General features: G+C 35.4%; 1 protein-coding gene across 1 annotated transcript in view; it reads left to right on the top strand.

Moving 5' to 3' along the window:
• Positions 1-24119, top strand: part of fstl4 (follistatin-like 4) — a 201770-nt gene that overhangs the window by 120749 nt on the left and 56902 nt on the right. Inside the window, exons 3-5 of the mRNA XM_088933418.1 lie at positions 11828-12018; positions 12953-13051; positions 13501-13621. Of these exons, the coding sequence (XP_088789544.1) occupies positions 11828-12018; positions 12953-13051; positions 13501-13621 (411 nt within the window). The remainder of the gene's footprint in view (positions 1-11827; positions 12019-12952; positions 13052-13500; positions 13622-24119) is intronic.

The raw sequence follows: 24119 nt of genomic DNA on the forward strand, positions 1-24119 counted from the left end.
TAGGTTATAGTAGCCGTGCAGTGCTAAAAGTCTAAAAATTATTGATGGTGAAAAGGCAAACCATTGTACATATCTGCTCATCGGTTTTAAATTTGTATTTGATGTTGGTATGAGTAGTCTGTTTGCAGAACCTACAGTATAAGGCTGAAATGTGTTCCTAAGTTACTCATCAATTACATTTATTGAGCCATTTCAATTTGGTATAAACCTGGAATATTACTAGTGTCATATACAGTACAGTAAGCTGATGTTTGACCTGACATTTCCATAAAGAGTCAGAATGCCAGACCTTTAATAGACACAATTAATAATTACTTGCCGGGAACAGCTTTAGCAGAGTTTGCTGCAATGGAGTTCGCAGTACTAACAACCAGTCAGGTACCCGTCTTTTGAAAAAATCCATCCCCTGAGACTGCGGTTCCACAGCACCGAACAGGTTATGGTTGTGGGAAGGATTACTGGAGCTAACACAGCAGGTGTGTGAGCCATTAAATGTACAAATTGTAATTAAAGCTTGGATTTTAACCTTCAGTAAATATGGAGAATATTCTGTGACTTTTACAAGTGCATTCCTTTCAGTTATTTGTGGATTTGGAATCTCTTCCCAATCTGTACATTGCAAAAATCCCACAAATCAGTGAACAAAAGTATAGATAGCGAGAAATGTTCTGTGTATATTGTGAACAACAAATATTGACATCAATAATAATAAATTCCAACAAAGTGATTAGACAAGGACTGGTTATATTGTCCAAATGTGTTTCCAAGCCCGATTTAAACATGACAATTCTGGGTGAATTCCTGATAAAAGAGGTTAGAGTGCCACAATCTGCAAATGAATCAGGGGTGGAAAAAAAGTATCCATTATCAGAGTCACTTATTCCTGGTGAGGAATACACCCAATTCAAAGAGACAAGTTGTTAAGATGTTAATATGCCTAGTTGTTCTTTGTGAAATGGGAGGAAACAAGAACACCCAGAGAAAATCCATGAGGAGCCATGCTGAGTATCTTCACCACAATGGTAATTTTACCCATTACTGATTCTCTCTTAGTAAATATTAAAGTTGAATGTGGAGCAAAGGTAAAGATAACATAATTTTTGTCTGTCTAGGTCACTACCTACACTTACATTTTGTTAGGCACTGGGTTGCTTCCTCCAATAGCCGACAGAAGTGTCAGATCCACTTGGGATCCATTGTTACAGCTCAAGCGCAGCTCCAAACTGAAGTAAAGAACAACTGTATACTTCCTGCGATTAACACATATTGGACAAAATGTAGTCACTGTCTGTATTATGGGAATGAATATAACATTTTTTCAGTTCAGTTCAAGATACTTTATTCATCCCCATGGGGTGGGGGGTGAGGGTTACGAAAAGCTCTCAACTAAGTTCTAATTTCAACTATTTTGTCATTAATATTAATTTCCATCATTCATCGTGTTCCTTTTAAGACAATTATATCTGAAATGTATACTGTATCTCAGAAATATTTTTCTGCTTTTCCAATTATTTTTTTAAATTAGGCAGAGTGTTAAATTAGTTATGATTAGTGTGGCCGTAAGGTCTGTGTTGAAGGGAACATTTGTATAGTCACATATAAAACAAAAAATATCCACGTCATGTGTTTCCTGACCATAGACAAAACAACATAACTATCTTAAAGGTATTATTTCATTCATATTTTCTCTGTAAATACTAGGTTAATAGACAGAAATTAGTATTGTAACTGAATACAACTGTAACAGAACAGAGTACAGTACATACTTTGTGAATAGACTGTAACAGTATCCTTTTTCTACACTATACAGTATGCAGTATGTCAGGAATGCTTTTTTTGTTTTCCTGTAGACATGTACAGTATGTAACCTATGAAGGCATCTAGAGTATTTACAAGGAGCATAGACTTTGGATGATCCAGATTATAGATCTCTAGGTTTAGCTTTTCATTTACTATGTAATCCTAGCAGTCCTGCCTTCTTATCATGCTGTGTTCTGGTGGAAAGTGAAAGGTAAATGTTGGAACAAGAGGATCAACATCATCTTTTGTAGTTTGCATGCTGTGTTTTGATTTAAGATCATTCTGTTGGAGAGGTCATTTTCACAAGACCAAGGTGAAAGAAGCTGTATAGCAGCTGAATAGTTTTTTCTTTAACTGGAGCCAATTTTTTTCTGACAGCTTTAGTCTAGCTTTTCTGCTTGATGGAGCACTAAAATCTTCACATTTAGGGGTCTTAAGTAATGCTGCCAAACTGATGTTCTTTGCCACTTGTATCATTTGCATCAGCATTATACAACTCAAATGATGTGAAACCTTGTTTCAAAATAGTGCTGTAGAAATGTTTCTTTTTATGAAATGCTCTGAATCTCATCTCAGTCTAAAAATGTCAACATTTCAAATCTTTTTTTCTGAATTTACGAGGTGTTTCAGCAAACCTTGCTCTGTGAACAATCTAATACATGTTCTCACATTTTTAAACTGCAGTTTTTTTTAAAGAAGTCTTAAAGGTATTACTTTGCACTTACTATGTATGAGCAATGGGGATTTCAACAGGAGCATCTTCACTACATTGTCAATAACTCCCATATAACTGTACTTTCTCATTTACAGTACCCCAAGACATGAAGTCCAGTCTGAGTTATCTTCCACATAGAGAGACCATAAGGTTATTCACTTTGAATAACAATGTACAGAAGCTGACTGAAAATAAGACTATATAAAGGTTTATTGAACTACAGTATGTAACCTGCTACATATACTGTACAGATCAACAAATATGTTGTTATAAACAGTTAATAGTATGTTCAAACAAACCAATTTCTGTCATATTAAAATCCAAGATAAGTAAATTAAATAGTACTTATTAATTCTATCAATATTGGTCTATAGATTAAAAACTTTTGAATTACTGTAATCTTGACAAAATGTATATGAATATACAATACATATTGTATTGGTTTCATTAATGCTTCAATATTCCTTGAAGGATAATTTAATTAAAAATAATGTGTGTGGTTAGGTTTATAAATTGAATTGTGTCAATTAATTTTGTCTTTATTTGTTGAAAGAGGCTTTATTTTGTATTTAGCATTGTTATACTTTTGGCTGTTTTCATTTGAATGTTGATGGCCAGAATGAGTAAATTCAGCCACAAAAATATAGAAAAGAACAGCATTCACCACTGACGTGCAGAGAAAAATCACATACAGTGCCTTGCAGAAGTATTCAGACACTTGCATAGTTTTCACATTTTGTTGCTTTAAACTTGTAGTGAAAACTAGAAGAAAAAATTCACCTTTCAGTAGGATAATGACCTTGCTACACTGGAGAGGCTTAAGAATGAATGTCAATGCACCTTGAGTTGCCCAGTCAAAGGCCTGATTTGACTCCTGTTAATAATCTGTAAAAACCTTGAAAAGTGCTTTTCATAAGATATCCTCAGTTTATTGCTCAAGCAGATTTGCTCACGTCTGAAGGGTCTTGAACACATCTAACTAGAAGAATGGGAGAAAGCTCCAAGCCAGTGTGCAAATATGGTAGTAAAAAAATATGCTCCTACAGTAAAGTTGCTGCTAAAGATGCTTCTGTCACGCCCGACATTCCTCCCCTAGAGGGCGCTCCACTGCTCCTGTCATTAGTCCCTTGATTGTTTCTACTGTATGTTCCCCAGGTGTACCCTGTTTTGTGTACTGCTATTTAAAGACTAGCTCCTCCAGTCCTCGGGGCTCAACATTAGGGTAAGGATGTCGTGAGGCCCGCCTAGCACCAGGATACCCTATGTCCGTTTCCTGAGGGCATAGGCCTCCTCCCCGACACCTCCCGTTTCCTGAGCCCGGGGTCTGGAGGATCTCGCCCCGTCATCCTAGGACCTCCATGTTTTGCATGTGTTCGTGTCTTCCCCCTTCCCGGGGATTTTAACCTTGTCTCGTCCCAGGATGGATTAATTGTTGATGGACTCCTGGACTGTACCCCGACCTGCCTTTGGACCTGTGGACTTTCTTTGTCTCCCCTGTTCACTGTCTCACGGACTGTCACTATTATTTTGTGCACTATTAAACCCCTGTGTGTTTTCCCATACCACGCCTCCTGTTTCCTCCAGCTCTTACCGCATCGCATAGGGTCTACTGCAAGACCCGACACAGACTTCAGACTGTGGTCGTAAAACAGCTTCCATTCAATATTGAGTTTACAGATCTGCATATTTACAGTATACATTCAACATTTTAGTTTTTTTGTTTGTTTTAACCTTTCCCTTCAGTTTAAGCATTGAGGTTTTCAATAAAATTCATCCATCCATTTTCTGACTGCTTTATCCAATAAAGGGTCACGGGGGAGTCAGAGCCTGGCAGACAGTGGGCACGAGGCAGAATAAACCCTGGATGGGATGCTACTGTAGTCCATTGCAGGGCATTTGAACGAAATATTAAGTTAAAAAAATGTGTACCCATCATTTTGTAATTTCTCAAAAAGGTACACTATAGGAAGAGTATGAATACTTTTGCAAGGCACTGCATATAACTGTATAAACTAAAGCATAGGGAAGGATCCAATTTCTTCCTAAAGCCACTGCTTCTACAACATTTCCTGAGAAACTGCTCTAAAGTGTCCTCTGGCTTTCCCTTAAAAAGTTCTTCTTCATCATCTGGTTGTGGCTGCAGGTTCTGCTCTCTGTGGCCTGTAAAAAAGTCTCTGCAGTATCTTACTTTGAACCTTTAATAATCTTCATAAACAATTTTAAGTCTACTAAAATACCAATCTATCACTAAATAAATTAGGAATGATGATTGCCATTGCTACTTAAGGATTCTGGTCTTGCACTCCAATAGTTTGTGTAAGCTAACTTTTGAGAAAAGAAACATTGCAACTTCTGAATACTGTTTTACTGGACTATCAAGTGTTCAGCAGTATATAAATGTAGACAGAGTAGATTGATTTTTAAGGCATAAATGAATTCAAAACATGGGACACAACATCTATCACCTAATGAAAAATTGAGTATGCAGTTTATACCATATGTGACATGAATTGCTGAGCTGTTTTTAGAGACAGACTGCCAACAATAATACTTAGTGCATGACACAATAACACCCACAACCCTTAAGTAAAAACAAAGCTCTAAATTTCACTTGGAGATTTTTTAAAAAAACTTTATTTTTCATACTTTGCAGACCAATTAGGGAATAAAAAGAATTCATTCTTTAACTTAAAAAGTGCAATTTACAACTATCACCCACTATATGTATTATTAAATATGATATACAGTATTCTGTTGCAGTTCAGGCAGTTTTTCAATATGAAATAGAGCATTATTGTCAGCAGCCTTTTTCATCACAGTATATGGTGTGAAGGGAGCAGTATTTACAGTACAAAACGACATACACATAAAACCATGCTACAGTATGTATTCACCTGCATAATGAAAATGAAAACCAAAATGTGCATTTTTACTACTTTCAAAAACAGACAACTCTACATTTTTTCTTAGTTCACTACATTTTACAGGTGTTGTTGATCATCGTTTTTTTTTAAATAAAATAATCTATGCACAAAAACAATGTTTACAGATCTTTATAGAAGTCATAATTTGAGTATGTTCAGGCAGGTAACTGCGTCAGCATGTGTAGGCTGTAAAGGAACAAGTAATAGGTTTATTCCATGCTGAAAAGAGAAGAAAGAAAACACAAGGTTTCGGCTGTGGAGCCTCTCTTCTCTTTTCAGCATGGAATAAACCTATTACTTGTATAATTTGAGTAATGGTATGCCTAATTAAAATCAATGTGAAACTTAATGATCAATTTTCCTTTGAAATTAATGTATACATTTCTTAAAATAGATTTTATGTGCAAAACGGGATTATGCACAGTCTATAACCATAGCCATAGTAACCAGACTTGTATTCATACCACTTATTGAAGTCTCAAGTCAAGGTTTGAGTCCTCATGGTGATGTGTCAACCCTGAAGCCTATACCATACAGATATGGTAAATTTAAAACAAGTTTTAGTATGTTTTATTTTCAGAAGGTGTTGTGACTGAAACTCTGAATACAAAAATAGATTAGGTATTTTCAAATTATGCAAATTAGTAAATTAATAACTTTAAATTATTCAATTTTTATTTTATTTCCGTTAACTTAAAAGAAAGAGGCCAAACAACCTAAGTAAAAAAAAAACTGTCGATGAAAATAGTGCACTGCTCAGAAAACTAATAAAACCATAAGATGATACAATTATGTGCAAAAATATTTTTATTCTCAACTTGTAAAAGTTGACATTCACATTTTATTGTTTTCATTGCCTGTAAAGAAATAAGCATTTGCTGTTTCTTTTTGTCATTTTATTTATTGATGAACTGTATAGTTTGTGGATGGATGAAAATTCTTGAGACTGCATGCTGAATAAAAAGCTGAAACCTACTCATCTTTAAAGAGTATCTTTAATGAAATGTTGCCCTTTAACAAGAAAATAATATTTCATGTAAATATTCCTTTTGGTCGTGTTTTCTCATTTTGAGGGTCTAACACAAGCATATCAACTTGCAGTAGCTGAGCTAAACCTTTTATTTTAAGAACATTTAATTTGTCTGAACTTTATTTGAAACCGCTTGCTTTATGACTATGTATTTTTTTGGAAACCTCAGCTTTATGACTGGCTATGTTTGAAATATAATGAGTTTCGTCTTCTTTTTTAAGTGTTGTGTTATTCCAATAAAAGTGCAGTATGTGCATTCTATGATACAAATGCGAGTGAGATGATAGAGGTTAATTACGGTGTATGTGCCTGCTTCTGACAGCCAACTTGAGTGAGGAGGGGAGAATTAAAAAGTGCTGTCAGCATTCAGTATTTTTCAGATGTACATTTATTTCATTTTTTTCCAGTGTAGTGTTTATACTCTCTATATATGCATTTATTTGAGACTTTTGTGTCTGCCTGTGTAGAACTTATATTAATAGAATGTTTAATACCTTACAAAGTTAATACCAAACTGCCGAGAAGTATAAAAATAGAGTAGATACTGTAACTGCAGAAAAAAAGAAATATGTTCAAATAATGAAAAATAATTAATAATTCACAACTTACCATCCTGAAAACAAATGTCACTACTTTAAGCCAAATAAGTAGAAACGATGCCACATAGCCAGGTAGCCAGCAGAGAACTGCAGAATAACAGTGATTCATTGGACAAATCAAGCTCTTCCACTTATTTGCAATGAGTGAATGTTAGTGAATTCATGGGTGAATGATACCTCAAAACCAAAGGTCTTAATGTTTTCAAGTAATTTTTTGTTATCAAGTTTCAAGTCATGTCTGGAGTCCTAACAGCCAAGATCCAAGTCAAGTCTGTAGTGAAAAGAATAGAGACTGGGGTCATAGATCAGCAGCTCTTTTAAAAACATACCCAAAGTAAACACTAAAATGGTTGAATTGCTTGTAGAATTTAGTAGTATGGAAATCCAGAACACTAAAGCCAGATTTGTCCCCAGTTCTTTTAATGAAAAAGTCTCAAATATTTTCCATTTTCCTTCAGATTGATAACAGAGCCCCCTAGGTTTAGCACTGCATGGAAGGATTCAGTAGTAAACAATTAGGAAAGATCTTATGTGACCTGGCTTTTCATAACGTTTGCATTCTATGCATGTTTTTTCAATAATTATCCCTATGGGCAGCAATATATTGAAAACGTTTTTTTTATTTGAAAACAGAGACAAGTCTGTGATGGTAATAGGGAACACAGAATTTCAAATAAAGAACATATGATAGGAAATTTAAAGGGCAGGCTGTGCCATCTTATTACACATATCACTGTACATGTGATTTTTCCTGAATTCATGTCAAGTGCCTACATGTAAGAGTCTTTTCAAGACTGCAGTACTTTCACTTGAATAATGCAATTTCTGTCGTGTATAGCCAGACTTCGGTAGATTGGGACCCTGTGCGTGGCACCACTGATATCGGTGGTTCAATGTCGAAAACAGGAGGCAAAGACGTGGTCGTGGATGAATCAAGGAGGTCAAAAGCCGGGAAAGTTCAGAGAGCGAAGGTGCAAGACAGTTTGCAGAGTCGTAGTCAAGGATTGGTGCTTGGGTCTAAAGCCAGGAAGGTAACGAGGGCTAGTAGGTACCAAATCGGGAGCCAAAGTCGTTGTCGAGGAAGAGCATTGAGTCGATAAACCGGGAGAGTCATAATCTTCAAAGTTGGGCTGGAAACTTACAAGTATGGAGCTCAGGGAGGAGACCTCAATCGTGAGCGAGGAAAAGAAGACAACTGAAGGTTTAAATAGTACTGAGTAGATTGGTGCATGGACTTTTAGGGAGAGAAGTGCTTGGGAATGTAAGAGCACTTGCATGCCTGCGTGCGATTCGTGACAATTTCTGTATATGACAACATCCAACAACAATTAAGAAATAAAACGTATTGCTTATTGCTTATGCTCCCTATATTAGTTATTTCATGCAAGTGATTTCTCACAAATAAGAATATTTTCATTAAAGGCGAATCTTCTTGATGAATATTACTTATAAAAATATTTACAGTTATGGATAGAAATATGGCAATGAATATTTTCCAGATGCAGGAAGGACTTTCTGGCCTGAGAAATTGTCCTGCCTGATTTATCTCGCTGTTACCAAATCAATGGCCTCCATCCAAGGCAGTAATGGCTTGGATGCAAACCATTACACAAGGTGTAACTTCTGTATCATTCAGTCCCAACTCCTGCTTCCAATTAAAAGTCACGTTTTCAATGATTTGTTTTCTTGTGTAACAGAATAACTCAAAGTTAAGTGCTGTGCAAATTCCAATTTTTATTTTATATTATTATATTGAGCCTAACAGGTAAAATTTAAGATCCATCTTTAAACACACTGTACCCAGGAGACATACATGCTAACTGTACTCCACAGCCTCAGATTTTGAATGAATGCTCCTTTTGAAGCAGATTTGTTGAACTTCAAAAGCCATTATGCACTCTTGCTAGGGGAAAATATTAAAACGGATTTGGCCAAGACCTTGCCTTAATTGCCAGCTGCAATTTATTGAGGAATGGCGTATGTGCATGAGGATATGAGACCTTTCAAGAAGAAGAGATAATTGAAGGAACCAGATTAATGATGTGTCATATCAACTTAGCCTGAATCACCATTGACCTTTCTCATAGAACATAGGTTTGATAGATGTAGTTCATTACCAAGTTTTGACTTGAAAATAGAATTCTGCTCCATGCTGTATGGCAGGGCTTATCAATAATTTATCAGCCATAGAATGCAAAAAGACCTAGTGCAATGTAGGGATCTGATGCCATGCTCAAGGTAATAATTGAATAGTGTCACAGACTATGATAGTGGTACTGTATGTGGAATAGAAAACGATTAAATTACTGTAAAGTTATTCGCCATACAACACAGCAGAAAGGGGGGGTGCCTAACCTCCCTAGAGTGGTGTTAACAAGTTAACCAGCCTGTAAGTGTCATGCTGAGCCTCAAAAGAAGCTACTGAAAAGCTATGCACAATTTACTCATTAAGCATCCCAGCGGCATTGTTGATGTGAACCTATTTGACAAAGCCACGGTGCAACATAATGAAGAGATAACACCTTTTTACATTACACCAGGTACTTAAACTACCCTCACTTTATACTTTAATGAATGGAACGAGGATGCATTTCAGACAGGTAAATGGTAAGAACTGTGTTTGAGAGCTGTGGCCTTATAAGGAACAATAAGCTGTTCAATAAGGAACAATGACCCCAGTCACTGGGGATATTGGGAAAGATATGCTAAATTAAAATCCTCTTGATACTGAAGTTTTAGAAGATCAAATAAGTTCTTTCTCTCTTAAATTTCCATTTAGATATTGAACCTTTATTTATTTTTTACATCAAACTTGCAATTCATGACTTGCAATCTTTTTTAAGACAATTAATTTGACTTTCTTTTAAATACCCCTTTATATTATTTCTTGTTTAAATGCCATGAACCTTTTGTTTATAATAAACTGCTCAAATCAAATCATGATCCTGGATGTACAGGTATGTTGGAAATGTTATAAGTTGTGCATAGCACACTGTGCTGTAGGAGATGCTGTCCTTTGGGTAAGACATTAAACTAAGGAACAGGCTGCTTGCCCATTAACGATATGCAAAATGACTGCTGCATTTCAGTTTTACATTTCAGTTGATGAAGGGAATCTCCTCCCAGACATAACGTGCTTTGGAATCCTTTAGGATCTAGCGCTTTGGGTTTCTTGAGGGATGCTTGAGAGTCAAATATGCTGTTTAAATGCAATTAATTATTATGAAATAATACTATTCCAATGGCTTCAGAATGGCTAAGTATTTCTGTATACTTACAATTGGATTACATTTAGGTGACATAGTGGCAGAGTTACAGTACAGTAGATTCTGAGCAGGGGTATCTACTGAATGGACTTCAGGTAAAAGTACAGTACTTCAGTTTCCTCTCATCTCCCAGTTGGCATGTTGGTAGGTTAACTGACCATGTTAAATTTCCCATGAAGAGTGGTAGAGGAGCATTTTCCATACTTTTTAACCTGTACCTATATTCCCAGTCCCAACACAGTTGACACTAAGAAGTGAAAAAGGTGAAAAAGAATGCATTTCAAACCTTTATTTTATTATTATTAATAATAATAATACTTTCCATTGGCTGCTTGTGGACCTTCCTATTCAGTCACTGCAGTTGAAAATGCCTCAGTTGTTGCAGCCCTGTCTTAAATAAAGGCAAATACAAACATTAAAAAAATATTTAATTAATTAGCATTATTGCTATATCTGATATTATTTAGTATTGTGTTTTCATGTTACCTGTGGTTTTGTTTTAATTTGTTTGCCCCTGTGTCTACTATGTGTGGTTCACCTGGGTGGTATATTGGCGGTTGCTAGGTTTTGCTGGCCCTTGTGGTCAAGAGGTTTCTTCTTGGTGAACGGGTGTGTGTGTGTGCAAAGCTGTGTCTTCTGCTTGCAGCTTGCCAGTCATTGGGTCGTTCCAGTTGAGTTTCTCAGGTCTGAAACCTTTGTATAAATACACCACATAAAATGAACATTTATATTCCCTTACCTTTTTTATTCATTACTAAACCCTCACAGTGACTGCTCATACAACAATCTATTTTTCTGAGTTGCCTCTAAAGGTTTGGCTTTTTAAATATTTTGCAAGTGCAGTTCAGTAAAAAGAAACTAGATATTATTTGTCATCTTCAAAACAATGAAAAGGCTCGGCATTCTAACATGCATCTGGCGTTAAAACTGTGGTAGTGTCCAAGAGGTGAAGATGTTATAACATATACATTCCTTATAATTCCGCTTGTCATAGTGTTGATTCTTGAATTACAAATAATCCAAAGCTTCTGTAACTCAGTGTTTGCTGAAAATGTCAAGTATTATCCTGTTTACTGAAATAGGTTCTGTTTCGTTTAAAAAGTTCCCTTTACATGCAAACACGTGTTCGTGAATTCACAAATAATAAACATAATTATTTTTAATCCAGTGCTTATGTGATTCATAAAGTAAACTGTATATTTGAATAATTGGAATTTAGACAACACTGCACCTCTGAAATATATTATACACTTGCCTTTCTGTTTTTCCTAACTGTTTCTCCTTTGCCAAGCTCACCAAGTTTTCATATCATATAGAATTGAGAATTAGATAAAAGATTGGTTTACAAAATGTGAATGTTTAACTTTCACAAAAAAAGCAGAGGGTAAGAGATTAATAATGTAATTAACTTATTTGAAGTCAAATGATACTGGTTTATGTCAATGCTTTGAAAATAATTTGAAAGCTTACAGTATGTTCCCCTTTTTCTGTAGGTGACACCTGTACAATGGCAGAATACAACAGGCTAAAGAACATGCTTCTAGATCTTCAGTCGAGAAGCTTCAAGCAAGGCAGAAATGTCCAAGAAAACCGCATGTCCCGGCGGAGATTTCTAGTGCAGAAGATGTTTAAATACTTGGATATCAACAACGATGGGCACCTAAGCAGCGATGAGCTGGCTCAGGTGGGCTTATTGTTCTAATAAAAATTGGATTGCAGTGTATTTTAGTGTCCCATTCAAAGTGTAAATTGCATATAGCACTGACAAAGCCTTGAGAGAATAGTTTGTTCTGAGGGGAATGGAGAACACAGAGCAAAAAAGAAAACAGAAGATGATTTAATAATAATCTAAAAGAAGAATTTATGTATAACATTACTTACAGTACAGTATACTTTGTTTCTTATACAGGTTCCAGTTTTGACCTCCTTGGCAAATACAGATAGCAAATAAAATAATATGCAAATATTATTAGCTTAGGTGGGTAGCTGCGTCAGCATGCGTAGTCTACAAAGGAACAAGTAAGAGGTTTATTCCATGCTGAAAAGAGAAGAGAGAAAACACAATGTTTTGGCTGTGAAGCCTTCTTCAGGTGACAGCCACTTGTTCCTCTATTATTAGCTTAGTTCATATATGCTCCAAAGTGACTTACATTTCATCAGCAGGGCAGCAGGGTAGTATAAATATTATCACAGGACTTTTATAAACCTGCAGGACATTTGGGTAAGAACGTATTCAAAATACACAATATGAATCATGTCCACTAGTAATAGGGCACATGTAACTTATTCAGTAATAAAAGGCTTAAACAACATACTTAAGAATACGGGATAGCTAAAAATATATCAGTGCAGTCCTGGAAGAGAGAGACTGCAAACGCTGCAATAAATTGTAAATACTTAATACTAACACCTTGATTGTTGCAGTGTCTGGTATCCTAGAATATATATGGTCATGGAATACAATTAATATTAAGAACTGGTCCCAGTGGTGTCCATGAATGACTCAACCAGTTCAGACACTTGTTTGGAGTGCAGGTTGAGCTGTGTGATCTAGACATTGCTAGTTCAAGTTTAGGTCATGCCCCTAGCTGACTATGACTGGAATTCGCCCATCTCAGGGTAGTGTTGAGAGGCTCTTTTGGCTTTCTGTCAAGCAGCAGTTACTGGTGATGTCAGCGAGAGCTGCGTTGCCCCTCAAGATCAACACCTGCTCTCCTGTCAGTCACTGTGGACTGTTCAGTGTGTGAACTGACAAATGGCTTTGCACAGGACTGTGTCAGTGGAGAATTTCTGCATTTATAAAATACAGAGACCAAGGAAGGGTTGGGAAGGTTAAGTGGGCTATGGTCTAATAAGAAGAAAGATAAGATAATATCCGGGGTCTTGTACACTGACACAAACTGCATTACAAGTAGGAATTACAAGAATAAATGTGTGTCATTCCATAAGGTTACCTGAACTAAGCAGCTTTATAGATTTGTGACACACACATACCGTATACTCAAAGTCAAAGGGAAGCCTCAAATAACTCCTTCTTTGACTCGAGAGATGTATAAATATTGAAATCTTTTTAAATGTTTCATTCAGAGGCATTTGATATTAAGAGACAACTTTTGGTTGCTTTAGAAGTAGTTTAACAATCCTTTAATATGACATTTCTTTGTAGATATCTATGAAAGATCACTTAGATGATGACCTTCTGGAATGCACAATGCAGGACCTGCTCAGATATGATGATTACAACAATGATGGTCATCTGACACTTCAAGAATTTTACACTGCATTCCGTAAGTCAAAATAAGTTTTTTATGTATTTTCATTTTTAATAAAAGTAATATATGGATTAATTACTGTATATGTTTTGTTTGTCTGAAAAATAAAATGCAGTGCTTTTCTTTTGTATAGTAGGTTTTATGTATCTAAAACCTGTTTATACAGTATGTATAGTACATATAAGAGGACGCACTTCATCCACCAATGAAGCTCAACACCAACCTTCAAAGAAGCAAAGGAGAAGTGAGAAATTACTACAACAATTATAATAAATAGGAAATTTCAATAGGCCAGATTGAGCAAGACTGAAGTGGAATTTAGCCAGGACCCTGGCCCTTAGCCAGCCTCTCTGTTCTTATGAACAGTTCCATGGGATCTTTAATGACCACAGGTAGTCAGGCGTTTAGTTTTAACATCACATCTGAAGGTCAACATCTCCTACAGCACAGTGGCTCCTATCTCTGTACTGAGGCATTGGTCTGGAATTTCTAACACCACTTTCAGCTGCTGGTTTTCCTTAGAGGACTTCCATCCCTGTACAGACCAGTGCTTGCCCTCTTTAGCCTTTGAGATCTGATGAGATTAGTGTACAAGGTGTATAGCTTCTAGGGGTTAGAACTTGTATTGTAACGTGTTTGTTGTCAGGACCATGAAAAGATGAGTCAAGAGTCTGTACAAGTATAGAAGAGTATTTTATATTGTTATAGAAGTTCTTACTATATCAAAAGTCACTGTATGAGTCTACATGAAAAGCATGTTGTTTCACAGATCTTTAGGAGAGCAATATTAATGACATGTCCTTTTTCATATCACCTACAAAAGTGAGACTCTATAAATGAATGTGACAAGTATCTCACTGTGTCATCATACAGTAGATACATGTTTTCAAAAGAAACGAATTTGAGACTTTTACTTTTTATCTGTATTTTTTCTTTGTATATTAATATGACTGTAAACAAGTTTTACTATGTGTTACCTCTGAATATAGTTCACTATGACAGTGGTGACAGTGGACATGAACGTAAATTTAATCAATGACCACTGTGCTGGCCTGATGAAAAGTGAATGCACCATCAGCTAGACACTTTGCAATACAGACCATTTTCAACAGCCTGTAAAAAGAGCATCAAGGGTAGGAATAATGTAAATACTGATGCACCATAGATGTGTCACCCAAAATTTTTAAAAAGAGTAAGTAAAGCAGAAAATGCTTAACATTTCTCCACAGCTTTTCAGCACTATTTCTAGAGCCAAAGCAACAAAGCAAAGCCAAGCAAAATTCCCCAGAATACTTAAAATGCCTAATGAAAAAAACAGCATGATGCTTTCACCCTATAATTTCTCAATTTAGAATGTTAATGATAATGTTGAACCACTAAACACAATTGTTTTTCCACAGCCCCTGACGTTTGTCACTAAAAAGCTAGAATGTATTTTAAAAAATCAGACCTGTGATCTGTTCCCATTAGTTCAGTAACTGCTTCTGGGCAGCCATGAAATGGCTTCTGGGCCATTGCACTGATGTATACTACAGACATTAAAATAAAAAGACCTTTTAAAATATCTTCATTAGCTAAGTGGATTTTGGATTTCCTTTTTTAACATTTTGAAACTAATTCTGGAGGTGAGGAAATTGGGATCCTTTGCTGTTTTGACCATTAAATCATGTCCATAATCTCTTCCATAAATTATACCCATGAATCTTTCACATATGACATTAATCTCTCGATAAAGAAATAATTCTCAAATTGCCATCCTGACTGAAAATATACATAAAAGTTGTTAAAAGCCATAATGCCTGTAAAACAAGTCATTAGTAATGCCAAGCAACCACTTTGAAAGTTTTACTGCTTGAGTAAAAAAAAAATAAAAAATGGGACCATTAAACCTCACTAGTCATTAACTGTGGTAACGACCGATTTTAGTAGTATTATTGTTGTCATTATACAATTATTTTCCTGTTATCGTCCAGATGGTACACAGTATCTGTTTCAGAGTTTTTTGTACTCAAGCCCCACCAGAATATTTAGCATTTGAACATTTGGAAGAGAATCATTACAGAAGCTCTTCATTGAATGATGTTCAAGGTTAACAATACAGGTGAAGTACAGCTGTTATTTGCCCCTCACTTTTCTTCAAGAGAAGAATATTAAAATGCAAAAATACTAAATATTCAAAAATCTGAGGCTAGAGTTTTGAAAGTATTTTTTCACTCAGTTTTGGAAATCAGATTCAATACATTTAATATAAAATCTCATTTCATAACCAAATAAAGTTAAATATAAACAATTAGTTGGTCTTCTTGTGTGCCGTGAGAACCATACAGTATACTCTAACTCCTCAGCTCAATGAAATGCAAACAAATTCATTTGAGGTGTATCTGTGGAGAAGATCGCTCAGCTGTTGTAGTGCTCTGTAATGTGATCTGATTAGCTTAATACATACACAATTACTTTCATGCTTTTTTTATTTTTTATAGATACATTGTCTGAAATTGAATTTTTGCAGTTATTATTTTTCCTCATTGTTTATTGTTTTGCACTTATCCAGGATTCTTTTTCAACAGAATGTATTTTATTATCTCTCAGAAATAATGGTGCTGTACAGTATTTATCAATTTAGTGCTTATAAATTTAAATACTGTATTTTCCTTGCATCCATCCATTTTCTAATTCCCATATCAAATATAGGGCTGTGGGGGGGTGGGAGCCTATCCCAGCAAGCTTCGGGCGCAAGGCAGGATACAGCCTGGATGGGACACCAGTCCATCACAGGGCACGCACAAACACATAAGCACACACATTCACACCAGGGCTAATTTTTGTCTTTGAACTGTGGGAGGATACTGGAGCAAAAACCCACACAAACATTGAGAGAACATACAAATTCAATGCAGATAGCACCCCAGGTCTGGAACTGAACCGAGGGTCCCCAAACAGCAATGCTAACCATAGCACCATTGGACCACCATGCCACCGACCTTAAATGTTTTTCATAATGAAATATTTCTTTATCATTTTACTTGCATTCAGATAGGTAATTTGCAGAACTACTACAATCAAACATACAGCATTTGAGGTTATTTTGATACCTCTAGCATATTTTTAAATAGTGTTTTTAAAACACATCTTCATAGGTCAAAAGCACATATGAAAATGAATTGGTTTAAACCCTTGAAAATAAGATGTTCAGGTTTGTATTGCATGTAACTGTAATTACCATTCACTGTAATTAATTGCATAATTATTAGCTATACAATTAATTGAATTCATTTGCCAGTAAAGACCTTCGGATACTGCAAAGCACACTAAACTAAAATAGATTAGCGTAATCATCATTGTGAAATGCTAACAATTTTTAATGCAGACCCTATGGTTGTACAGTGATAAATTTGTAATGACAATGAAGTACAAGCTGGCTAATTAAAATTAACCTTATATGGCAATTCCCAGGATACGTTCAATAGTTTCAGCTTTGCGTCCTAACAAAAGTTTTTTTTTTTCGCTAAGTGAAGTAGGGGAAGATAACAGTTCAGGTCTTATTTCTTCAGAGACTTAGATGGTGCAAACTTTCTTTAGCAGTCTTACTGCCAATTGTTCTCCAGTCTTGGATGGTAATCCATCATTCTCAATTTATTGAGTAACTCAACCAGTCTATTTTTTTTTTGCAGGTGTATCTGTGTAACAAGAGTCTGATACACAAAACAGCTGTGTGAGAAATGTTTAAGTCGTAGAGCAGAGCTGTGGCAGAGCCACAGGACAGGGCATTGTTGACTGCAGTTTACCCAGACTCATTATGGATTCGAGCCATGAGCTTCAGCCGAGGGATGAACATTAAATTCCAGCTAGATAGCTGCAGCATGCAGGCCCTTGTCGGGGAGGAAGCTGGATGAGTGATAACGTTGTGCAGTTGAACAGTTTTGCAGGCTGAATCTATTTGTTTTTCATTGCTCCTGCTAATAGCAGGATTATGAGGCACCAGCAAGCCTCACTGACAGTTGGAGTCAGCAGATCTGCTTAATTAATCAAGGAGGTGAAAGAAAAAAGGGGGGGGAGTAATGTAATTGGCCAGTAAGTTCATCCAGCAGAGACTGTGTCCAAATGTGCTGAGGGAGAGAGATTGTGGTCAATGTCTTGCAGTGCGGCTGAAGGTCAGTGGAAATCCACATGCCAGTCCTTGTCTTTTCTTGATGTATATTCTCAGTGGGGGCAAATTATACAGGCTGAGCGAAGAGTATGGTTATCAGAAGGAGATCACAGCTCTCTTAGGGATGTAAATTATAACATTAGCATGGGACAGTCAATTGAGGCCAAAAAAAGATAAGGATGATTTTCTTATCTTTCTTTAAAGCAACAGCCGTTTGTGAAGTTTTAAATGAGCTGTAAGAGAATGAAAGTAAGACCACCGGTGTTTTCTTTCATTTTGAAGTGGGATTTCCTGGTCATATTTTAAGAAGGTGTGCGCTAGAGAAAAAAAAATCATTATTAAATTGCCTTCATCGTGGAAAGGGGAGATTAAAAGATTAATGCTTCTCACGTCACACTGTGCATTGAGTTAAATTTCATCTCCTTAATGTTGTTGTAAGGAGAAAAACAACACTGCAATAATATGCATAATTCTGTTTAGGGAAGAAATTTTGTTTAACACTGTATTTTTTCAAATACTACTCAACTAAAATATTTACATTTTTAAATTATCCTATGCCCTGATATTTTACATGTATCTGAAAATGTTCATTATATATTCAATACTTTGTTTTTAAAAAATGTTTTGATATTTTGGTCCTGATAATGTTAACAAAACTTAGTTATTGCACATGCTAATAGGGTATTTATGCTTTTATCTTAGCATTCTGTCAAACTTAAGATCAGCTTCCTGTCACATAATTGCAAACGTATGCACCTGTTTATCTACTATCTTTATGTTGCACTTTGATGGAAAAGTAATGGAATGAAATGAGAACTCATCACTAATTTCTCTTAGTGGAAGTCAAGTTATTTTTGCCTCTTTTAAGCTCTTTCATTCTTCCCTGTGTATTTAGTCCCTGTTTCTCAACATGCTGGTCAAATCACAATTAATGTTTTTTTAAACAATATTGTATTGAGACAACTATAATACATTACCATGGCAAACATTCCCATTCTTATAATTATCATATACACTTTACAAGGCACGTCTGCTTTTGATATTGTTACAAATGGCGGTGTTAAGAAATTTGGTGAAGAAGCTGAAAATTACCTAGCGGATAAGTCAGTAAATAAAATGAATGATCATAACACTCATCTTGTAAAGATTTCACCAAGAATGTGCCTGAGCAGTTGGTATAGTTAGAGGCACATTAATCCTTTGTTCTCTGGCACAGTTTTGTTGAAGAGTAATAATTAATGCAATTGAGACACAGTTCGCTATACACAGCAAAAACATACAACACACAAGTTTCTCTAATTAGAGTACAAGTTTACAGACAGGCACTCCAGAGGCCTGAAGGCCAGAATAAGAGACAACCTGCCTTCAAAACTAAGTAGAATACAACCTGCAGTTAAATCTCTCTCTCTCTGTAAATCCAGATGTCCAGATGTCACAAAATAAATGAGAACCTATCTCCCTATTCTAAAATGTAAAAAGGGCCAAGAGATTTTTCACTTTTTAAGTCCTCTAAAAACTACAGAATAGCAAGCTCTCTTAGCAAGATTCAGATACTTAGCTCCAGTTGGATGATCTCAAACAAGGACATCTCGCCTTGCACACGCTTTATGCTCTTGCCTTTTTTGTTCCCCTGTTCTATCTTACTGTATATACGATATAATCTGATTTTATATATGATTTCTTTCTGGATTGTTGATCAACACTCAATAACTTACCCAGAACTTAAATAAGGTTAATCAAGGACAACTTTATGATAGGTTTGAACACCGAATCTGGATTCCCTACATCTCAGCAAACATCACCTTCGCCATAAAACCGGAAATTGTTACACAGCCAGGTGTTACCCACTTTATCTAGAATTCTTAGAGACACTTCGTAGTTACCTATAGCTGTAACAATATTGAAAAGAATTCTTTCATGGTTTTGAAAATTTTGAAAAGTTTGCTTTGGACATTTATAACTCTAAACAGAAATACATACTGTATACAGTATATTCAGGTTTTTGGGATGAAAGTTAAATACACAAGAAATATATATATATATAATTTCATCTAGCATTCATTTTTAAAACTTAAAACTTATCTTTCGCTAAAATATTCAGATATAGCTTTACCTGTATAGCATACTTAACAACTTCTCAACTGCTTTTGACAGTGTATGTTTTTATCCAAGAGGAAACCTAGATTCTAGGTGAAATGTATCTCATTCAAATCATCATTACACTTTGGAACCATGACTAAATTATGTGAACCTGACAACAAAGATATTGGGATCTAAATCATACATTTAAAAGTATTTTGATTTCTTAATTGGGTGCCATATACTGTTTAAAATTATTTTGTAAGGGATAATCCAGAAAACCGTTAAATCTTTGGGTCATGCTATTTCCCCATTTATTTAGAATCATACAATTAAAATAACAATTTCCTTTAATTAAATTGGAAAATACTTATCTTACATGAAAATATGACCCCTTGGCTTCTTGTATTCATGGTTCCTACTGTATATCTGCTATATCAGATCACATTAGCTATTGGCACTGTCTTTCTTCATCACATTATGGCCCGTGGTTGTTATCTGCGCAGTATGCGGTCTTCTTTAATCTCACTTCAGATTCTGCCACAAAGTGGGAAATAATTCATTATCATACCAGCATTGATTTGCTCCTTCTGTAAGCTTTGCTCTCCTAGAACTTCAAACAAGTGCATCAGGGAGTTGCACGCCTCCACTCACTCACAGACAACTCTTGCAAAAGACACCAATGCTTAAAGAATAGCCCAGTGGAGTAATTTCACCAGGCTATGCCTGAAACACTTCTCTGATCATTACAAATGGTGATGCAAAACTGTTCGCAAAATTGTGGAGCCTTCATTCTGTCATGAATCTTAAAGTGCTGTTTTCTGTGCACAAAAAGATAAAAATAGGTAAACTGTGAAAACATCCTCCATTCAGAACAGCTCTTACAGGACTGGAAAATGATAACATGAATACAGTATGTGCAAAAGCTAATATAAATTCATGATTCTAAGAACTGTGCAGAAGGTCTTTAAATCAGTAACACTTTTTATTTATTATACTTTCTTACTGTATAAGAAAATTACAATTTCCCCTTCTATCCTATTAAAGAATCTCACTAAATAAAAGTGAAAAAATAATGTTGGTAAAGCATGTCTATTTTGTGGTCTTTTGAGAAATACTAAAATGCAGTGTAGGGTTTTTTTGTATACATCTACACCCATTCAAATATTCAAATATTTTAGTAAACAGGCAAAGCCACCATACAGGTGACAGAATTAAACTGAAATATGCATCGTATATACTGAAGAACACCATCATAAGCTAAAGTTATAATCATATTTCATCATTCATAATCATAACCCTAATTTCACATATGGTCATAATGCATATGTGTTTTTTTCAGCACATCACTGATTTTGTCCATCAATTATTAATTATAAGTGGTTAAAGAAGACATTAATGGTACAAAAGGCACAATTTAATTTGTCATTATGACAAGAGATTGTGCTTCACCTTCTTAATACAAAGGTTACAGTAATAACCTCTGTCATCCTTCACTGCAGATCACTACCAGCTGCAAAACTGAGTGCTTGCAGAAAGAACAGTGATATGGATCCAACAGAGCAAAGAACCCAGACTGAAACCCATCAAAACGTATTTTACTAGAAAATCTATTTAGCAGTACTGCCTTATATAAAGTATCTCATACAGTATATACAATATATGATATATTTTATAGACATCATTTTATATAATTTTTATTGTATAGGATTTAATAATAAAGACAGCCATTTAATTTATTTTTAAAGATGTAATGATGACATGTCACTGATATAGAAATTAAGTAGAAATTACAAAAATAAGAAAAGAATGAAGTTCATTTGAAAATGCTACTGCTGAACTCTTCACACATAACACCAGTTTAGATAAGAGCTGACCATTACTGTTGGAGCCCTGAGCATAGTATTTCACTCAGATATATTCAGTAAAATACCTTTATAAATGGGTAAAATGTAAATCACATCTGAATTAATGACATCATTAAAAAAATAAACAAATAATTTAATATTAATATATATTCACGTATTGAGATAAATAAATGAATGAGAGCTTTTGTTTATATCAGAGAAGAAATTAGGTGTAAAATAGTTATCTAAGACATTAGATAAAGGTAGAGATGAAATTTGGACTAAATATTTAATGAATACTTTTTGTATGGGCAAGGTCATTTATCCCTTTGAAATCAGATTTATCTAACTATAGCACACTCTTGGTTGGAAATAGTGTTATAAAAAGTCTGAGGAGCTGTGTTATAGCTAGATACTGTATAGACAGATACAAATGAAGGTTATATCTTTACAAGAGTACACAAAACACAATTGTATAAACATTGTATGCAATGTAGAAAATTGTACAGTATGATTTAATTGGAAGTAAAATGAATGGCAAACAACCTTCAAAAATCAAAGACGATACATTTGATACAGATACAGATGATACTGTCAGAAGTGCACTGAACTGTAAACTGTGGTCATAAAAATAAAAAATACCCCTTTTATGCATTCATGCCTGTATAGATTATAGTCTTCATGGTCATCCATGGTAATCATCAATGCTTCATTAACCATTATGCCACAAGTACCAGAGTTACAAAATAACCAAGCATTCTCCATAAACATACCCAAAACAGAGCACTTTACATATTCTACTATTCATCAGTGAAGAGAACACTGAGTTCTTACCATTCTGTGCAATTTACAGAATCCTGCTGTATTTCTGAAGTCTCCCGCAGTGCCCTGTCTGCAGAGAGGAATAAAAAGCTATGAGCCTGGTATAAAGCCTATATTCATGTTACTGATTCACAATGTCTGATGCATTGACTTGGAGCTTAGAATGTATACTTTATTGTTGTACTGTATATCAAGTCCCCACATTTATCTCTAACAAGAAGCTATTGGTTTTACTTAAGGAAAACCATACAGCCTCAAGGACTTTTGATATCTCCAGTGACTTGGAATTGGTCCCATTTCTTTTATTTTTGTAGTTAAGGAGAAGTGTATGGGCAGCATCCATGGCATGGTGTGGGCTTCCCTAGTTTATGCACTCTCTTATTCACTTGTTCATTGTTCATTGGAAGAAAGACAAAGCAGATTGCCTGGCATTGAATTGAACCCTGGAGTAAAGCTACCGTCCTACATACACTATATACATCCTCAAAGAAGATCAAAGCACTTCATGTTGTAAAAGCTCAGGGGATTGAACATTGTCATGCTTGTAAAATGAAGCCTTTGGATGTTAAATTAAAACTGGGTGCGTTTCCAATCTGAATAACGAAAACTCATCCCACAGTGTCCTCCCACAAAACCTGCTGTTGCTTTCAAGCTTCATCATTTCTACAATTCTCTGAAGCATTTTAGCTGTATTAGAACTGAAGATGGCACCTTTCATCTGTAAAACTATTAAATCAGTAATGCTAGAATTGTGAGTATTGATACTGTTGGCAATGCAGAAGTTTGATAGCTTATCTGTGTGTCATATCTTGTTGACAGATTTTATTGTGCTGTTCAACAACAATACAATATCTTTAGATAAGCAAACAACAGTTGAGAATTTAGATCCAATAGGATGTTTCTGGGAATTGATGGCTTTTTTTGTACCATGCAACTACAGTATCAGCATCTAGGAAGCACAGTCAGATTTAAGCCTCCCAACTTCATCTAACAATACTCTTTGCTTTTGGAAGCAATCCAATCGGCTGGGAAACATTAACCTTAGAGAGATAATGTGTTGCTCATGGCAGGAAAATGGGGTTCATTCATATTATAGCTTTGTATGCAAGAAAAAGTCTGGCTACTGAAAAAGAGAAAATGGTTGGAAAAGTCCCAATACTAGGCTGCTTCTTTTTGCATTAAACTGATTTAAACAGGATCCAATTGGAGTAATTTCCAATAACCACGCTCAGCTACAAAAGAAGAACCTGTTAAAGACTATAAAGAATGAAAGCCTTAAAGCTACAAGTCTCCAATTAGTATGTCAAGTGTAAAATTGCTTCAAACCAGTTGTCTGAAATTGTTGATAGCTGCTGGTTTATAGAACTAATGGTCCAATTTAATTACAATCACATGCAGCAGCATGGTACAGATTTGTATGCATTCACCAACCTTAAGTACAAGGTTGTACAATAGTACAAGGGTTTTAATAACTGCTGAAGTGTACATCTTGGGGACATACAGTAGATGTCAGGGGAACAAGATTCTAAAATTATGGCTCATATTGGGAAACTTGCTGAATACAATTGGACACACAAGCATTTCCAGAGCATTTCATCATCACATCACTTTCAATAAC

Source organism: Atractosteus spatula, chromosome 14 (assembly GCF_055471065.1).
Source record: "Atractosteus spatula isolate fAtrSpa1 chromosome 14, fAtrSpa1.hap1, whole genome shotgun sequence".
Lineage (NCBI taxonomy): Eukaryota > Metazoa > Chordata > Actinopteri > Semionotiformes > Lepisosteidae > Atractosteus > Atractosteus spatula.